Source organism: Falco naumanni, chromosome 4 (genome assembly GCF_017639655.2).
Source record: "Falco naumanni isolate bFalNau1 chromosome 4, bFalNau1.pat, whole genome shotgun sequence".
NCBI classification, from domain to species: domain Eukaryota; kingdom Metazoa; phylum Chordata; class Aves; order Falconiformes; family Falconidae; genus Falco; species Falco naumanni.
The window spans coordinates 82,850,737-82,870,979 of record NC_054057.1 but is presented as its reverse complement, the minus strand read 5'-3'; the positions used below and the strand labels follow the sequence as shown (position 1 = coordinate 82,870,979).

Below are 20,243 nucleotides of genomic sequence, written 5' to 3'. Positions count from 1 at the left end.
CGCACCGAGGCGGGGCATTACGGTACGGCGCGGCGGGCGTGCGCGCCTAGTCCCGTCGTTACGGCGGCCTGGCCCGCTGTTCTCGCGAGAGCTGGCGCGAGTTCCCGTGAGATCTCGGCGCCGGGGCGAGGAGGGAGATCCAAGCGGGGCGCGCGCCGCCGCCCGCGGCGGGTGAGTGAGGGAGCGCGTGAGGGCGGGAGGGGGCTGCGGCCCGGCCCGTTCCCGCCGCCCGGCCGAGCGGGGGGAGGCTGCGCGTGCCCCCGTTTCTTCTGCCCCTGAGGTGGGGTAGGGCTGTGGGCGCTGCCGGGGCCCCGCTCCCCCGCTCGCCCTCGGAGGGGTCCCTGAGGGCGAGCGCCCCGCGGTGCTCAGCGCGGCCCGGCCGCGGCCGCTCCCGGGGGTCTGAGGCGCGGGGCTGTGAGGGCAGGGGGTCCCTCGGTGCCCTCCCGGGGAGCCTTTGCCAAAGGGTTCTCTGCAGCGGGGAGGAACGTAATCTTTAACGCTCATCTTGGTTTCGGAACCGGCTTGCTGGAACAGTTACCTGTTGGCAGTGGTCTTTCTCGAATTTATTTATCTGTGGTACGTTCGAATAAACGTTTTCATTTGGGTTTTGGCTGATCTTGCCAGTGTGCCTCTATTACGTCTCCTCATTGTCATGATGTAAATCAGAAGAGTAACTGCTGGCTTACCCTGAGAGTTACCCCGTGCCCGTGGCTCTGGTAGGAGCCTGTGTGAGTGTTCAGTGCCATCCCTGGTCCTGAGCCTTCACCTGTGCTGCTGCGGCTTGCTGGGGTGGGCAGTCACCAGGGGGTCTTCCTGAAATCTCCTGGAAAAACTTGCAAGCTTTTCCGAGCTCCAGGCTTAGTTTGTCTTTGGCCTTTTAGTTAGTGCCCTTCCAAATTTGAAGGAAGAATTGCAAAAACTTTGATGTGAACAAGGAAACACAGTTTTACTTAGAGAAATGATCTGTGAACTTGGGAAGCCTTGTTACTGGAAGTTAGGCTCCAAAGTGCTTTTTTGGAAATGAGAATCAAGTTGTGTAGAAGGTAGGGTTTGCTCCCAGTATGGGATTATTTCTACTCCCCCATCAGCTTCAAACGTTTGGAGGAAGAGTAATGAGTTCTGTTAGTGTTCAGTGTTGTAGATCTTCATGTCCTACAATGTCAACTTGCATCCCAGAATCTATCTTGATTGTGTAGGAAAGAATTCAATTTTGTATGACTTACGACAGACAGCTCTTCGTATGCTTATGGGCTGATGTTCTGGGGAGAGTGTATTGAAATAAAATCAAACCGTTTCTGGTAGGAAGCTTGGGGAAGAGCAGGATGTCTTGCATCGGTTTCTTGTTTTAGAGGCCTACAACTTCAAACATGGTTGGATAGTGTTTTCTGGTTCAAGTTCACCCCAGCAGTATCTGTGGATCCCACCAGTTACTAACAGGTTGGGTTTTGTTTTCCTGTAAATTGGAAAACCTTGCATTTAGTGTTTCTTCAGGGCAATGACGTTAGATCTCTTTTTTACTAAAGCAGCCATTATATAACAGCTTGCTCTGATCGTTTTTCTGATGAGTCTCTGTGTATTTCCAGAGCCATGGAGGATTTGGAAGGTAATACCACTGTTTTCTCCACCCTGAGATCCCTCAACAACTTTATTTCGCAGCGTATGGAGGGGATGTCTGGGCTGGCTACGCCAGGATCGACTCAAAGCGCCTTACAGACTGAGTACCAGCAGAGGGTGCAGGTGAGGTGTCCTCATCTTGGTGATGCCTGCGGTATCACTTCAGTGTGGTTGTGTACTCCTTTTGATTTCAGGATTCGGGATTGATTTCATTAAGGTCTGACCATTCTTTCTAAAACTGATATTCTTGCAAGCTCAACAGTGGAAGCTTGCTTTTGGTCAACGTTCTAGAATATTTCCCTTTTTTTCAGTGCCAGACATTTATTTCTGTTTTGTGAAAATTTAAGAAAGATCCTTTGAATTTCTTCCCTGTTAGTTATGTCAGTATACCAGCTCAGGAAATTCAGTTTTAAGTTGTTCTGACATTTCTGAACAAAGGAGCTTTATAGCTGTTACTCTTTTTCTAGTAAGTCACTTTGTTACCTTTTTTCACAATCTTCCTTGAAGTTTCTTTGCCTGGACACATACAGGAGACTTGCATTGTGCTGTGGCTTTGATGTGCTAACCAGTAGTGATTTCTTGTCCACTTCTGTTCATATCCACATGGGTTTTTTTTTACTTTTTCCTGTAAGCTGCCTCATGCACATAAAGCATGAAGCAAATTGACATCTTGGATCATAAGGACCATTTGTTAGGCAGGAATGAAGTTTCTGTCTTCTGTTCCTTAAAATAATTCTATTTCAATCTCTTAAGTATAAAATAAGCTTGCTTTTTTTTCAGTGTAAATATGATGGACTTGAAATGTTGATAAAAACTTATGCATTTTCTGTCTTTTACAGAGATAGAGGAGTCTGTCGTTAGAGAGTCTTCATTAGCTATGTGTTGAATGTACATTGCTTAGATGTGAGGTATTCTATTAATACTGTCTGTGCCTTAAGGTAATTTGAATGAAAAAAAAAGAAGTGTAATGTAGCAGGCAGTTAGAAAAACATGTTTCGCTCAGCAGTTAAATTTCTTGGGGAGCGTGATCTCTGCCACTTGGTTAGCTGCTGTTACTTTTAGAGGCCTGTGGAGTTCATAATTAACCTTTTTTTAGATACCTTTTGTCAGAGTACCTGTAGAGATTGAATGAGAAATTCTGAATGAAGAACTTGAAATTCACCTCTTTCCAACTAGCATTGATTTGATGGGGGTTTCTGTGTTGTTGAACTCTTGGTTTTCCCATCTGCAGCTGATGTGAGAAGTACCACAAATATGGCGATAGTTTCCTTGTAATTTGTGAAATGGCATGCAAGTGTCAGCTGAATAATACAGGGTGTGAGATAATGATATTACTGCAATGCTGTTAATGGTGTGTAATGTCCCTTTTCACACATGAACTGGGCAGTTGGAAGAACAAGCTGGACAAATCCGCTCCAAATCCCAGCTCTTGCAGGTGGAACGAGAGAAGTTGCAGATGGAGCTTAGCCACAAACGAGCGCGCATTGAGCTAGAGAAGGCAGCTAATACCAATGCCAGAAACTATGAGGTAAGTATGACAGTTGCAGATGACTTGATATCATAGGCCTAAGTCAGAACATACCTTGCACATCTATGTTGGTGTTTTAGTTTGGATCAGGGGTACGCTGTTGACTTCTCACGTGCTGTGCTTTGGTTTGCCGTGGTGTGTCTCTGAATATGTGTAGTCAACTTCTTTTGGATGAAGCTAAACTGAAAGATGCAGGCCAGGAGAAAGCTTGGTGCTCTCCAACTGCTAATGGACACTGCCTTCGTGAATGTGCCTGGAAAGCATTTACTGTGTTTGCATTTACTGCAGATGTGGTGGTGGTGTGAGTGTCGAGTTCCCAGCACCAACTGTTTTGCTCTACAGATCCCCTCGCAGTGCATTGCACTAACTTGCTCATGTAGCCAAGAGTGTGAGTGCTGAATCCTTGTTTGGTTGACAAACTGATGATCTGATCACTAGATTATGTTAGTTTAGCACTGAAGGCAGCAATAACAAAAGGGATTTGGAATTTGTTTCTCCCAGAAGTGTTTAAGTGTTTTTCTCCCAGATGAATTTAAACTTCTGCTGGCACAGTTGCAAGCATTTAGTTTTTGTGACTGTAATTAATTGGAATGGCAGCAGTGCCAACCATGCACTGTCACACAAGAGAGCTTGCACTGATAAAACAGTGAGCCTCACTCAGGGACTAACAGCTTTTATTAGTTTCTGGTTTTGTGCCCACATATGTTTGCTTAACTATGTTACTGAAATAAGTAGTCGATCTGTGGGTTTTGTAGTATAATAAAGGTCTGATTTTTTTTTTTTTACTTAAAAGAATTTATTTAAATTTATTTAAAAAGAAATCTTTAAAAAATAATAAGCATGTTTTTGTTGTATTTTACAAGGGTGTGCTGGGTGACAGATTTAGTGTGTAGTGGTGAAATAGCAAGTCAGTGACTAAATTCCTCATTCCTCTGAAGTCAGGTGATGTGGGATTAGGCCACAAAGAGTTCAAACTGGAATATAGCTGAGTCAGTCACAGAAACCCTTGAAATACTGGTATAAAAAAAGGGAGCAGCACTAATCCAGCACTGTGGTAATTACCCTGCTCAGATGCTGTGTTTTTCTGAGTCATGTGGATAAAGGTTTTAGGAACCTCACACTGCTTTGCATAATCCTTGCTTACTATGTAAATCCGTGTCTCGATTTGCTTTGATTAGCAAGGCAATTTACTGCACATTTTTTCAATAACTGTTAATCAATTTGTGGTAGGAACAAACTGAAATGGTGTATGAAAGTTTGTCAGACTGCAAAAATATTTATTGTATTCATTGATAATACTGTGCATTTAAATCCCGTTTCTTTTCTATTAAATAGCCTCATATAATTTCAAGAAGTTGCAGAGAGAAGTTCATCTTATTAACTCAACTACAGAGATCTGAGTTTCTGAAAGTCAATTTGCTATGCATGGGTCAGCTTTAAATTGGAGCATCAAATGTTTTCATCTTTGATCCACTGGAGAGTGTGCAGTGGAGCCTGTGAAACCATGTCTGTATTCTCATATTCATGTCTTAGTCTAAGAGATTTGGAAGACTGTCTTTTAATTTTCTAGCTCCATTGCCCTGCATAGTTCCTTGGCATTGATCTGCTGCTGGTAGGATCTCTGCCCCTGCTAGTGGAAAGGTTAAAGCTATGGTCTGAGTAATATTGCTCCATGATGACGCCTTGGTGGCCTCAGTAATGAGAAATGAAGACGGGAGAAATGAAAGTGGCTTCACCTTTGTGCTACTTTCTTCTTACATTTCTTTGCTTTTTTTTCCTTCTTTGCAAGCGAGAGGCTGACCGTAACCAGGAGCTGCTCACACGCATAAAGCAATATCAGGAAAGGGAGACAGAAGCTGAAAATAAACTGAAAGAACAAATAGAGATGAACAAATCCTATAAGAAGAGCATGGAGACAACGAGTAAGAAGCTTCAAGAGAAGGAGAGCAAATTAGCTGAAGCTAATGAAGTAAGAACAGAGTAATTTTTTAATCTGTTCATAGCTTCAGGTGACTTTGCAGTTCTTGTGAATTGAAAATGCCCTTTTTGATTTAAAAAACCCCACACAACCGAACAAAATGATTGGAATCACTGTGTTCATCATCTGGAAATAAATAAATGCTAGTGTGTCTTTGTGTCAAAGTTTAGAACCTAATCAAGTCCAGACCCAAGTGAGCAAGTCAGAAGATGTTGCTGTGTTAATTAATAATGAGATGAGATTTCTTAGACAGATTGATACGGAGAAGGAGGAAAAAACGTGCAAAAGTCAGGTTACATGACGTTGTGTAAAGAAAGGGGAAATGCTAGAGGAGGTAAGGTGGGAAGTTCAGGGAAGCAGGGAGAACTGCAGAGTAAATGAGGCCAAAGTTAAGTACAAAGTTTATCTTCCTGAAGTGTCTTAAGTGCCTGTGTGTTCCACTGTAGATTGAATGCTTGGATAATAATTTCAGGTCTTTTGGATGAATGTCTTCTCAACCCTCAGCCTTTTCAGATATTATGATAGTTAAGTTCACCTAGTTAATTTGAAACTTTTCTGTTTAAATTGGTTTCTTGCACCAGTTGTGGATCAGCAAGCACTAGGTCCTTAAACCTTCCTCCTGCCTAGGTGTCACTGGAAATGTTTCTATGTGATAAAGTGGGTAAACAGATTTAATGTGCCAGTTATCAGTGATTAAAAACAGGGAGGCAGTGGCAGCACATGAGATAAACTAAACCCACATGTGAATTGTGTTCTATTTCTGTGTTCTTTTTATTTCCACATCCATCAGTATCAAGATGAGAACCCTTTATGCATCTCTGTCTAGAAAACGTCTTACGTATGTAATGTTTTGAGGCTTTTCTCTCTTTGTTCAAAGGAGCAGAGTAATGGCTATTTGAAATAAACCTGTGCATTTTTCTTTAGAGTGAAGATATTTTGAACAAAATTTTAAAAACAACTTGGCCTCTACTTTTAAGGAAAGCATAATACATCTGGTATTTGGTTGAGGCAAACCCAGACTTTTTCAATTTTGAAACCCAGACAAAATGTATTTGGAATGGTTGTGGCATAATTTTTTTTACTTTAATATATATACTGGTGTTTTATCATCATCTGGCTTTGAAGCTTGATATTTTTCATGCCAGTTTGAGGTCACCCATTTTAAATAGGTAATGGAAATCACAATTTGGGTGACAGATGAAAGCGACTAAATGATTTTCTCTTGTCTTTGCTTTTGAGATGAATTTGCAGGTCTGAAGGTTTGCCAGTGGGTGGGATTGTTTCTAGATTCAACATTGGTACTTTTTAGTTGCATATGATTTCTGACTATCAACATCCGTAATGTCCAGCTTGGAGAGTCATAGCCTTGTGTAGTTATTCTTCCTTTCCATTAATTCAGACAATCGCTGTATTAAAAGGGAAGATAACAGAGCTGCAATGGAATATAATGAATCAAGAGATGCAGATGACAAGCCAAGATTCTCAGAAGCAGGAACTGATGGAACAACTGGATGTTCAACATAAGTAAGCAGGGGATGAATGACTGTAGGGGGAAAAAGTCAAACAAAACTTCAGTCTTCTGCAGCTGTCATCACTCAGAAAAACTTTCAACAGCGTTTGATTTCTGCTCTTCAAAGGGGTTCTTTGATCTGGATGTGCAGGTTATAACCGTTGTTTGAAACTAGCTCTGAGGTGCAATTTAATTGTACCTTGAGAAGAAAAAAAATACTTGAGCTTGAAATCTTGGCAATGTCTTGTGTTCGTGGTAGAGAGTTAACAGAAGGCGTGTGGGTGGTAAAGGCTAATCTGAACTTTATAGACTGAACAGAACAAAAATATCGAGCCTTAAATCATAGTTGAGGGGTAGTTGAAAGATAAGTGTGTTTTTCCTTGCTTACTAAGTTCAACTCTTCAGTTTCAAAGGTGCTGTTTATTTACTATGAGTGTGTATTTGTTTGTTTCAGAATTAAGGTGTCTTGATTTTTGGATACTTCTCAAGATAGATCTTTTTATTAAAATGGCTATTTTTGTCTATAATTTAGAGGGAGATGGTATGAGTGTGAAGCTATGTTGAGTGCCATATAGCTTGTTAGTGGTGTTTAAAAGTGTTTGTCGGAGATACTTCTGCATGTAGGTTGTTTATAGTACGTGATTCCTGGGTGCTAAATGCCTCTTGTGTCTACATCTGATAGAAAATGGCAAGAGGCGAGTCAGCAAATCCAGACATTGCAAGCAAACCAATCCCTACTGGCAGAATATGAACAGAAGATTAAGGTAAGAATCTTTGTGGCCTATATAAAGCTTCAGTTTTTAATTTATTCCATGGAAGAACAGAACAGTGTTTTTTTTTAAAAACTTACTATTGCAGAAATAAAAAGTTAGTTTGTCCTACAAGAATCTGATCTGGTGGTCAGCAGGAGCTAAAATTTGCTGAATTAATTTGGGTTGACCAGGGTATCTACAATTAGCTGGAACATGACAATTTTCACCTTTGTTGTATCAATTGGTTGGGGAAAAAAGCAATCCACCTATGCTTTCTGTATAGAAAAGTGATTTATGTCCTTATGCAGTACTCTGGAGAAATGTTCTGTTTGGTCTTGTGCCAGAGCACAAGATTGCTCTGCAAAATATTGCTTCTAGAGCAACATTTTTTTCAAATGGTGGAGGATGAACTTAGCAGCTACAGTTACTCTTCTGCTTCCCAGAAAATCCTTCTTCTGGAGTTGGGTTTTGCTCTTTTAGAAAGTGCAATTATTTGCAAAGGTTTCAAAACCGCACTGACTTAAATGTGAGTATAGAGGTGCTTTATGTCCTTTCAAATTAATGTGTGGGCTGGCAGGAGCGTATCTTTTTCACTTGTCTTATCTTCCTGGGAGAGGTAGATATGGAGAGTTGCTTTGGTTTGAGCAGGCGCTGATAGCAGCATTGCCTGTAGTTGCTGTGAAGTAAAGCTAGAGTGAAAGCCAGCCTCATTGCCAGCTCTGCGACTGCAAGAAGAGACTTAATTGAACAGAAAGGTTGGGAAACAGATTATCAGAGTGCAATCCAGCTCTAAATAAACTTTCTTCTTTTTTTGAGAAAAAACAGTAATGTTTACCGTAATGCTAAAATGCATGGTTGTGTTTCTTTTCATTTCTAATTCTTACAGGCCATCCAAGCATCCCCTCTACACTTCATGAACAGAGGGCTAGAAGACAGGAAAATCATAGATTTGGTTTAATCAGTAGAAGAAGGTCCTTTTAATGATTAGCAGAGTTCTTTTTTTGTTATGAACTTAGGGTAAACAGGTGTAGAGAAGAGGCGAGCCCAGGTGTTACAAATGGAATGAGTCATCCCTACTTTGAGCATTGGATTGGACCAGATGACCTACTGAGTTCCCTTCCAACTTCATTCATGTCACTGAGTTTAAAAAGTACAGTGGAGAGGTAGCTCTTGAGTTCCGAGTTAATCATTGCTATTCTCTTGTCGTCCCGTGTTTTCCAGGATCTGGAACAGAAGTTCTCCCAGCAGGAACATGATGCTCTAATTGTCAAGAACATGAAGGCAGAACTGGCCCGTTTCCCAAAAATGGAGCGGGAATTGCGCCAGCTCAGGGAGGAAAATGCCTACTTCAGGTGAATGAAGGGTTGTTCAGTTGTTGAGAGGCTTATCTTGTGTTCTTCTGTACCTGCTACCATTGCACTATACGCTCTTTCAAATCCCTCTTTTAGGCTTACTTTAGGGAAAACTTTAGAAGGAAGTTTAAATATTTCATATAAATACTGTGTATGAATTGAGCAGTGTTGTGATCGTTACTAGATGAGAGGATTTGACAACATCTGGGTAATCTTCCTGAACACAAGAGCCTCACAGGATGCATATTGATTGTTCTGGATGGTGACATATTTGCTAGAACAAAATTAAATGTTTAAAGACAGTGATGAACTCTATACAGCTTTGGGAAAGAAATTCCTATAGAGAGGACAGACAAGTGAGTGTTTCTTTAAAACCTGTTTTTGCTTAGTTATTGTTACCACTTTTTTAAAGGGCTGTTTTTCCAGCATAATGTTTGGAAAGTCTTTTGTTTAAATTTATAAAGCCCTCTGATACAGCCCTTTGTAGGGTAGACTTTCTGGGTTTCTGAAGTGGCATTGAATTTGAAAAATTAAATTTCTATGTACTATGAAATAACTTGCCTTAAAGATTTTTTTTTTTTAAAGAATAAACTTAATTTTCATTTTCTGGTGCATTTAAAAAAAAAAAAGCCTAGATTACATTGAGTGATCTTGCCAGCTTTTTCTTATTCTAAAATTAAGTAATTTCCCTTCACTTTGTTCTGATTATTGTTTTCATTATCATTTAAATTGTTTATCTTGCAATCTTTTCTCATGCTTGTTTTTTGTGCACAGAAACATGATACCAACAGATTAAAGGTCATTTTTTAAAAAAGTTTTATCTTACCCTTGCACACCTCTATTGAAGTAGAGAGAAGCAATCTCAATGCTTGCTTGGTCATCACAGAGTACTCAAAAAGCCTGAGCGTCTGCCGCTTGCTGTGTTCCAATCCTGCATTCAACCTGACTGAAGATCAGAGTTAGGAGTCTTTTGGTACCCTTCGTGCTGCTTTGCCAATCAGTAAAGCAGATACAGAACTTCAGATTGTTTGGACATAATTAGGATGGCTCTTAGAGTAGACAAAAATCAGTTCGGTAAAGCTGCGTTGTGGTTTTTTGGTGGTTTTTTTTTTTTTTTGATAGCAGTGGCTTTGCACTGAAGGTTACAGAAGTGAATCAGTTGAACATCATAATGTCTGTTAAATGTCATACAATTCCCTTGTAATTCCATGTGTATCTGGAAGTTTGTGAGAGTGAACTGAGTTGCATGGTTCTAATCGTTGTCTTTCTTTTCACCTTAGGGAAATGAAAGAAAACAATGGGTTGCTTAAAGAGGAGGTAGAAGGTCTCCAAAGAAAGCTGGAACGCTATGAGAAAGTCCAAGCACAGCTAGTGACCGTTGAATTGGAAAATGAGGTGAGGAGCTGAGAACACTTGGTGGATGAGCAAAATACGATTTTTTTTGTTGCCTGTCCTGTCTTTTAGGCTCTTCCTGTGTTGTGTTATTTAAGACATTATACCTGACTTAATTAATGGGTTTGAACCAGGCATTCCCAAACTCAAATGCCAGCGTGAGGAGACCTAAGGCAATGAAGGGAAAAAAGGCAAAATGTTCAGCTGGATGTCTTGTGTAAAGAGCAATCTCGGTGTAGTGTCTTTTTTGGCTTTGCTGTGTCTCTTACACCTTTTTGCTGTTGGAAGTGCTTTTTTATGGTGTTAGGCAACACCATTTCTGGGCAGAGCTTAACAGGCATGTGGTAAGAACCCGGATACACACTTGGATTACTGCTAATACTAGCAGGGCCAGAATATGGTCTTAGATGAATAAAATTGTCTTGCTTCCATCCCACTCTGTATCAAGCATACAAGTGGGTTGTCAGGACATTACTTGTGTAAACTTGTTGATCTGCAGAACTATGCTGGTATCTGATCAGGTTTGGATAATGTTATCTGGTATTGACTGAAAGTAAAAAGCTGTAAGAGAAACTGGAAGAGGAGAGATGGGCACTTCAGCTGCTACCGAACTGGTGTTGAGAATACAGCTTGTTTTCTTCTCCGCTGCCAGGAGTCTGGCCTGCCAAGGTCTAGTATCGTGATGGTAGCTCACAGGGGTAGGTAATCTATACTGAGGTGTAACATGGGTTCTGTGTATCATAGGGCTGTGGTGACTGGGAAAATGTTTGTGAGGGCTGGAGAATGACAAGCTAAAAGTACTAGATAAGAAGATAATGAAATTCACAGGAGGAAAAGGAAAGACACTGACTTTGACTGGAGGATTATGAGAAAACTCTTAGTCTCTAACCTTTCTTTTGATCTCTGCTTTAGAAACTTCTGGGAAAATTAAAGAGCTGGGAGAAACTGGACCAGAGCACTGGCTTGAATATCAGGTAGGTGTTCACAGTTTTGGAAGGAGGTAGAACTTTTAAGCCACTTTCCTCTTAATCATCTGATCTCTGAAGTGTGTTGGTCACACTTTCTTGCTATTTCTTCTTCATGTGGAAGCTCTTCCAGTACGCTTTATTATTTATGAGAAGAACCACAAGATACCGTGTTATAAAATATCTTGGGCAATTAACAAATGATTTTCACCAAGTCAGCTTGACCACTGTCTCTGAAGCCAAGGTTCAATTTTAAATTCTTTGAACTTCTTGCATATAGCTTCATTCATATTTAGTTAGAGGTTCTGCTAGCTTAGTAAGTGAACTCTTACGAATTTTAGGGCATGTCCAGAGGAGAGGATGTATGTTACTTGTGACAAAGTGTTGTAAGGATGGTTTCTTTGAAATCTGGGTGTCAAAATAAGCTGTCAGATCATGTTGTTGTGACTTTTCTTCCCTAAAGCATCTGAAGAATTATGTTAATTTAGTTAGTCTAACAAGAGAAATGGAATAAATGCAGTTTCTTATAAAAGTGGGATGCTGCCCTGCCCCGCCCTTGTAACACCAGCTAGTCTCTTTGTGTACTGTTACATAACAACTCTTCCTGACATCTGGAGCACTGAACCAGATTTTTTAAGGTCTCTGGTAGGTATGGAGTATAAAGAGAGACTGGTAAATGGTGCATCTTGTGATCATTTTTTTCCACTGCAGAAGGCTTTCTGTGCGGCTACAGTGCTTTTGTGTGTCATGTTTCAGCACCACTTTATTTTCTTTAAACATTTACCTTGTTATTACATTAGAAAGAGAGATGGTTCTTCATAAATAACTGTCTTGATGTGAGTATTATAATACAGATCACATTCCATATTGGATCATTGGATGACCTGTGCAGAACCTAATGTTACAGATTGTTTTTTTTATTCCATGCCTTGCACCTGCCCAACAACAGAGCTGTGTCTGCACACTGCTGGGGTTGTTTGGAAGTAGGAGTGTTTGGATATGTACATATGGTTTAGGCACATTACTGCTTCATGTGAAAGATACTTGTGTTCAACTTGGGAAAGCCCACATAATTTTCTCACTGTTTTCTGTTTAATGAAGATAATGAACCTCTTTCTAAAGTCATGCTAGTAGGTAGCATACTTGAGATTCTGTCCTGCATCTGCTGAGGATACATACATTTAGATGTACTTAAGAGTTGTGCTAAATCTCCTATGGCAAGGAATGGACAGTTTCTGTATGAATGCTTTTCACAAAACCTGTTCTATCAGACAGTGGAGTAAAAGCTTTTTACTTAACCTCAAGCTGTTAAAGGTTTAATGAGGTAATTTCACAATGGGAGAGAAATGGAACCAAGTGATTCTGCCTGTTGAAGCCTAATAACTCCTTCATTTAAAATCAGAATATTCACTGTAAAATGTTACGTTTTTGATTGGGCCATATTGTTTAGTGCTATTAATGGCGTCTTCTTATACAGAAAAGGGAATTGCTCTTGAGGAAAATCATCTTTTGCATGCAATTGTAGCAAGTGGAACTGGATGATTCCCCCCTTCTCTTTTTTTGGTTTTTTTTTTTTTTGTTGTTGAGTTTTGGGGTTTTTTTTGTTGCTTAGACTTCTTACAGCATGAATTATGTTAATTTTTGGTCAGGGTGATGAAGATGATGAGAGATAATTGTCCTGGTTAGCTTCCTGGAGTATGCTGTTGGTGAAAGTTTGAGAAGAGTTACTTGCCCATCTCACAGTAGAAGAAAGTAGGAACAAGTGGGACAATTGTCCCAAAGAGCCAGAGCAACGCGCTGTTTGCTAATAACTAGATAAGCAACAGAAAAGGGAACGGATTAGGATTTCTCATCTTCCCTTGTGTTCTTCATTGGTACGGAGAATGTAAGGGAAGCATGTGCAGCATGTAGTGGTTTAGGAGAGGATGGTTTTTCATTTCCTTCAGCACTTCCATAGGGCTTGTTCTGTCTGCTTTTGGTGGTTTCTGTTCACCAATTGCCTGGTCCCAGCAGGCTTTTTGTCAAATTGGCTTATAATCAGACCTTCGTGTGTCATTTTATGTAATAATACTTGGAAAGGAGGTACAGCTTTTAGAAGTGTAATAGTAATCCTACTGGGTTTAGTATTGGTCTCTTTTTGGTAACAATGAACGAGCTAAGTATTTATAATGCTTCACCTTTTGGGGGGAGGGCAAGTTCATTAACAGTTTACTCAAAGGCTAGTCTTGTGTTTGCTAGTTCTGGATTCCACTTGTAAGCTCCTGGGTTTTCCTCTTGCTCTCATAAACATAAATATGGAAACAAAACCAGCTCTAGCTCTAGAGCACATTGGTGTGTTTGCGTTGCTGTGGAGCAGTGTTCTTTCCAGAATTTGCCCTTGGAATTAATGCCTGCTTTATACAACTGTTACATAATATCCTTGTAAGCTGCAGAATATCAAAATAATAAAATAATACTCACCATAGTTATGTATGAATTATGAATCTGCACAGTCTTTTTTTGTGTTCAATTATATATCCTTTTGATATCTTGATCTTACTGCCTACTTTCTGGTTGGTTTTTTTTCTCGTGGGTGTAATTTTGTCTTGTAGGTCTGTTTTGTATGTCACTGTTACGCTGTTGGGGAATTTCAGACATTTACCACGTGTTGCTCTGACTTGATATTCCTGCTGTAGGAATAAAAAGGTACTAAATATCTGAAATTCTTGCTTTGTAAGTAGAAAGTCTTACTTATTTTGGAGTTTACCCTCGTTGAGAAGGGTATTAATGTATGGCTAGCATAGGAGTTTGCTATTAGGAAAGAGCTGTGTGGAGAAAACAAACTTCTTACACTCTTTTTCCAGGATGTGCTGATGTAGTTTGTATTTCTTCAAAGTCCAGTGTTTGTGTAATAGAGTTGTTGACCGTCTTCACTGAAAGAACCATGTTAATCATGACAGACTTGGTTGTTTTTCCAGCATTTGACTAATAGCTTAGACATATTTTCTAGGTAGCTTCTTAGCTGCCATTTAACAACATGTGTTTTAACAGAAAAATGTTTCTGGAAGGTTGTGTGTGAGAGGAGGTGGGTGCTGTATTTGGATGGCAGTGTGCAGAGCCGCCCAGGAGATGGCATCCTTTCTCCTGCTGCTGAAGAAAAACTGTTTTTGCTCCAATCTGGCAGGCTCAGCCTAATGTAAAAACTATCAGCTGGGCACCTTAAGAAGGGTCAGCTAGTCTAAGGAAAATTGTTCGTTGTTGCTATCAAATGTTTTTAAGTCACTTTGATGCTACATGCATACAATCACGTCTTCTTGTCTAGTACTTGGGGTAGTAACTTGGTATGAAAATGGTTCGTGCATGTTTCTCTAACGGTATACAGAGTAGAGTGCTTTTCCAACCAGCTCTGTAAACTTCATATTTACACCACATTCTTCATTTCTTCTTGTTTAATAGGAGTTCTTCAAAGCCTGGTTCTTTTCTCCCCACCCCAGGCCTTAGAACTGCATCCTGTAGAGCAGCACTGTTATTATTCTGACTTTTCCTTTGAAGCATGTAGCAGATAGCCAAATAAAAAAATGAGGGTTCATGTTCTGTGAGCTTTTATTCTAAATAAACCTTTTTTGCTGCTGCTTGTCTATGGCTGGTATTACCTTTGTCCACTAATGAATTTGTTAGGTGATTTTCCTATTCGTAAACAAATACACCCTGGAGTACTGAAGAATGCAAAATGAGGTGCTTCGGGTACATTTTAAAGATAAGGCAGTTAGTAAGTCAGATATGGAAGACACTGATAGTCATTGAATAGCAGCTGACAAGAGTTAATGCTAAATTTGTATTTCTCCATAAGTGGCAGAAGACTAGAAGCTTTGAAAGGTTGAAGTTTTGCTGAAAAACTATGCAAATATGTAAAGGCTGACAGGTAGACCACAAGGAACAGCTTCAGAGGAGTTTTAGTCCAAGTGCATTTTTTTTAGAAACTATAGTAATGCCTGAGGTAGTGTTTGTTTTGGTTTGGTGTTTGTTTTGGGATTTTTAATTGGAAGTAGTGACTGTATGAAGTTTTGTACATTTTTCACCTGCTGGACTCAAAGATCTTTTTATACACAGCAGAATTATTTTGTATCAGTGGTCAAGTATATTGATACTCACCTATTTAAGTAAGTCTTTCCTTTTGGGGGCACCATTTTCTGTTGCAAGTAGTACTGGCAGGTACTCCTCAGGTTTGGAGTTTGTGCATGGAAGATAAAGTCAAAGTTTTTGTTCATATTACTTTTCAGAACAATTTTCCTTTTTTTCATGCCCATCACAGGGAGGCAATGGAGAGATCAGCTGTCCTTTTCTGAAGGGCCATGGAATACAGTATGGAGGTTAAAGGTGGAGGCTGACGTATCAACAAGAAAAGTAGTGTGCTTGGACAATTCTGTGTTGCTCAGAAGCTCCAGTCATGGTCTCGGACATTCTTGAGTTGCATCTAATTGCAGTTATAAGGCAGGTCTCAGCCCCATGATGCCTATTGCATAAGGCTCACCTGGAGGGACTCTAAGGTTTAATGAAGCATGGATTTGGAGAGTACCTATAGTTGTCCTTCAGTTTGCAAGGGTAAATTTAGTTGGCTTCAGTGATGATATCGCATTAAGCTGCTATAGCTGTTTTGCATGCTTGCTGTCCAGGCCTGTAAGGAGAAGTGCACATTTGACAGGAATTCAGGCCAATGCTTAAGGACCATTTTCACTTAGTGGAGCCTGCCAGCTGCAGACAGCAGACACTGATCTGCTGACCTGTCGCCTAGAGCCAAAGAAGTGAACCTGTTAATGCTGACCTGGTTTTCTTTCTGAAACATCTGTGGGCTGGCTGGCTGACAAATCTTAGGGACTAGCTTCCTGCAATGTCTGAGACCAATTAAGAAGAGGAGATAGTGTGAATGTGTATGCATTTCCTCTCTAAGAAAGGGTTTAATTAAGTGGCAAGCATCTCTATTTAGTACAGTGGTTAGCACAGTTGTAATTTGTAATTACACAGGTGCTACGCTCAGTACTGGAAGTCCTTCTATGCAGATTCTGCTTTTGGAGTTGGGGGGAAGGGAGGAGAGAGGGAGGGAAAAGGGAATCAGATTTCTTGATTCTGCATTTAGTGGTGGATTAGTGCTCTTTTTTTTTCAGTGAATAGAAAAGAAGGGAGAATATTGGAGTTCTCTACTTCCCTTTTTGAATCTTGATTAACTATGCTTAGCTACTCTGCATTCTCTTCTATCCAAGGCATTGAATATCTTTGTAGTAGTGAATGAAGCTCATAATCTTCTCTTTTTTCACAAGGTAGTAATTTACCTTTCTGTGAATGTCCATTATGAATAAGTGGTTACTGGTTTTAAAAAAATAAAAATCTGTTGACAGATACACAAAGCAGTGCATGTTGAAATAATTTGAATTGCTCATATGCATTTCTGGATACTTAATTAACTGCAACTAATCAAGGCAAGATGGGGGGTTACTGTTACTAGTTCCAGTAATGCCATAATTCTGGCACGATTGCTCCATAGTTGAGCAAATATTTTTGTTGGAGTAGCCTGTTGTAGTCCTCTGGTCTTTTATCGCCAAGCAAGAAATCCATCTAATTAAAAGCCTTTGATGCTGGCTGTTGTCTGTAACTGTACCACTGACCTGACCTTTTCTAATTTCTATGCTTGGGGTGCTGATTTCTGTGTTTGGGGGGGGATGAGTTGGGTTTGTCTGGGTTGGCTAATGGTGGCTCCTTACTTTAGAGCTAAGTCTCTAATTGGAGAAGAAAATTAGAATTGGCATAGTATGAGGGTATAAAAACTTGATTTTGTACATCTAAGTTTTATGTAAATAATTGTAATTTATGATCTGTGAACATAGTGAAAATTGCATGACTGCTGTTTACGAGATTCCCAGTGTAAAACAAGCTGTCTCATCACAGTGGGAATTCCCAGGGCACCAAAAAAAGACATAAGCAGTACATAAGAGGAAACATTAATTAAACAAACCCGCCAACAAACAACAAAAACTGAACAAAAAAAAAAAGCTATGCTTATTAGAAAAACTTTTATAGTTATGAGATCTCAGCTTACCTCATAGGAAGATTATCTGCTTTTGTCCTGCATGGACACAGTACTACATTTTACAGTTACTTTTTAGAGCTTCATTGTGTCATCAAAAAATTTGCCTTCTGTTGGAGTTTTGATAAATATTAAAGAAATCACTCTGTGAAGAGGGCCGATATATGTGGGTCATTAATATTCCACAAAATCCCTCAAAATAGGGCTTTCTGCTGGCTTCTGCTCAGGTATTTTAAAGTCATGTGAATTTCTCTTGCATAGTTCTGCCAGGACCAGCTAGTCTCAACTTGGAGCAGTTCTGCTATTCCTATCGCATGGGGCTTCTGACTCAACTGTCTGTGAAAATGTTCTGTTCCTACCTGGTACTTTATGGTTCTGTGAGCACTGCAGCTGAAAGAGGTGGTCCTGCATAGCAAAAGGTAATCTAGACTGGAAAACAGCTTTCAGCCAGGTGGATTCCCTCATCAGGTTTACTGTGTGGGTGCGTAAATACTTGTGCTGTTCCAAAGCAAGGCCTCGGAAGTGGCAATGAGCAGCCAGGGTTGGAAGGGATGATGAGGATAATCATTGTGTTTATTTCAAAATAAAGGTTATGCGCTCAGTGTTTTTAGAACTTAGTATGTGTAAAGGATGGAAGCACTGCTTTAGAAGCATTTAAAATAATTTTGAGGGAGAAGTGCCTGAACAGTTCCAAAGGGGATCTTTGTCTTTACAGGGTGAGGCAGAAGTTTCAAGAGAAAACTAACTGTGGTTGTCTTACAATATTTGTATGTACTGAAGTCAAGATTCTTTACGTAGAGAAGTCTTGGAGGAAGTTGTCACCTATTGAATGTGACATGCAGCATATGCTGGAGTATTGCTCTGAGCTCTTTCGCTCTTCATTATCCTGTTATGTTAAACTGTACATTATTCTTCATTTTCCACAGTGCCTTAGGTTTTAGCTTTCCTTGACAGAGTGCTCTTCATGCATGATGGGGAGAAAATGTTTGTTCATCATCTCAAAATCTGAAGCTCCAGTTTTCAGAGTAGTCAGAATGCAGTGTTGGGAGACTTCAGGCCATGTTTGGGTGTTGGAAGGGAGTAATGTATTTAAATGTGGTGTTGGGAAGCCTGATGTCAAATTTGTGCTTTAGCCAGAGTTTAGTTTTCTCCCATTCTCATGGTGTTGATCTACTTAATTTTATATGGCAACCATCTGTGTCTCTTTTCATAGATTTCTTAAAATGTTGTAGGTCTCTTCCTGCCAGTACTTCACTGAAATGCTGGGCAAAGCTTCCTGCCATATTTTCTTATCCAATATTAATTTTCTCCTAAAATGCTGTACTTATCTCTGATGTTCAAAAATATGAGTGTTCTTTCTCCTTTGCCATTAATGCTTTTATTTCCGTTTGAATATATCAGAGTAATAAGTCTTGAGGCTAAAGGAAAGACAGGAAGAGTGTAAAACATAATGGATGAGCACCTGACATCTAGGCAGGCTGAGGCTGTAACATATAATCAGAGAATCAGGCTAAGAAGTAAGCAAGCTCACATCAAAAATATGTTTGTCCTTGCTTTGCATTTCAAAGCTCTGGGAACAGTTAAAGAAACTGTCTTTGCAGGATCACAGATCCAGCATTTTGGAGACAGCAAAAACTATTGAACAATAGCTTAGCATACTATCAGGTCTTCTTTGTTGAAGAATAATTTGAGGAACTTTGGTAGTTTGCCTACAGGAACTGTATGGAGAATAATGACATCAAAGAAAAGATGGACAATTCCTACTAGAGGAATAAGAACTTCATTTTGGAGGTGAAGATGCCAATGGATCCTTTTTTTACGGGAAAATATCCCATTCTTTTTCCATTGACTCTTTTGTCAGAATATAGAGCATTATCCTACCTTGAATATAGAGTGCATTTCCCAAACCAATAAACTCACGGCTCTCTCTCTGCTAGGAACAGGAGTGGTTTTAGAAATGTGTGCTGTTGTTGTCTTCTGCGTAGCAGGTGATTCATTTGCCACGGGGGACTCACCAGTCAGCTACTTCATTTTGCGTTGCTGCCGTATTTCTTGCAAGTAGTGTTTGAGATGCTGTTGAAAAACCGTTGGATAAAAGTAGTTTGCTTTCTTCCAGCATGTAGTGACCCATGTTATGTGTAAATGGCTTGAACTTAGCTGCTCACTGTGCTGTGAAGGAGAAGCTTTCAAAAATACAGACAGTTGTATAAAGAGCCACTTCCCTTACATTAAGCAGTCCTGTTTGCCTTAAAGTGAAATTATCATTTAAATAGCAGAGACTAATCAGCAAGGGGATGGTTTGCTACTGTCAGAGAGCTCAAATGCTTGTGCTTGATTTTTATTCAACCTCTCATTTGGTCATTTCCACAAACTAAATAACTGCTCTAAGCTCTAGCTCATTTTAAATTTTACCTTTCCATTTCCATTTTGGCATCTTTCAGTATTTTAGTTCTAAATTTTCTGCTGGGGCTGTTGGCATGCTATGCCTTCCCTCTCCCTTAGATGTGCACTCATCCCCAAAGTTTCATTTTTGCGGGGAAACTTTTAAACAGAAATATAAAAATGGATCCTGTACATGCTTATTGGGAGTGATTTTTGTTTTAGCATAGCAGTGCCTTTTTCGAAAGCCTTCTCAAAATGCACAAGCCTTTTCTAAATAGAAGCAAACCAAAATGGTTCAGCAAGTATTTAAACTCTTGTATTGTGCTACTGCCTTGTATTAGTGGGCATGGCCTTTATCTACAGGGCAAGGAATTGACCTTCCTTATTGGATCAAGGAGTACCAAGATAGATTGTGCCAGACTAATGTAACAGCTTTCTTTGTCTAGAGAATTGATTATCTTGTCAAATAAAACACAATAGATCTTATTTATTTGAATTTCACTGAAACACTTGTTCAAGAGAGCCACTTGGGAAAGTATAAAACATGTGGGAGAAGATGGAAATTAATAGAAGAATCATAGGGTGTATAAGGAATTGTCTAAGCAGGGATAGATTTAGTGTTGTTGAAAGGAAAATGCGAGGATAAGTAGAATTTCTCAAAGATTAGCCTTAGTTTCTGCTTTGTTTAGTATTTCTATTAGTGGTTTTCTTG

The 20,243-nt window shown here is 39.8% G+C and overlaps 1 protein-coding gene across 2 annotated transcripts in view; it reads left to right on the top strand.

The window, feature by feature from the left end:
- Positions 1-101: 101 nt before the first annotated feature.
- The window catches only part of MAD1L1 (mitotic arrest deficient 1 like 1), a 380,760-nt gene continuing 360,618 nt past the window's right edge, over positions 102-20,243 (top strand). Inside the window, exons 1-9 of one of the 2 annotated variants that reach the window (XM_040592111.1) lie at positions 102-171; positions 1,584-1,737; positions 3,002-3,142; positions 4,932-5,111; positions 6,520-6,644; positions 7,313-7,394; positions 8,604-8,734; positions 10,015-10,129; positions 11,039-11,100. In XM_040592111.1, the coding sequence (XP_040448045.1) occupies positions 1,588-1,737; positions 3,002-3,142; positions 4,932-5,111; positions 6,520-6,644; positions 7,313-7,394; positions 8,604-8,734; positions 10,015-10,129; positions 11,039-11,100 (986 nt within the window). In that variant the 5' untranslated portion in view covers positions 102-171; positions 1,584-1,587. The remainder of the gene's footprint in view (positions 172-1,583; positions 1,738-3,001; positions 3,143-4,931; positions 5,112-6,519; positions 6,645-7,312; positions 7,395-8,603; positions 8,735-10,014; positions 10,130-11,038; positions 11,101-20,243) is intronic. The other variant, XM_040592112.1, reaches the window with a different exon arrangement.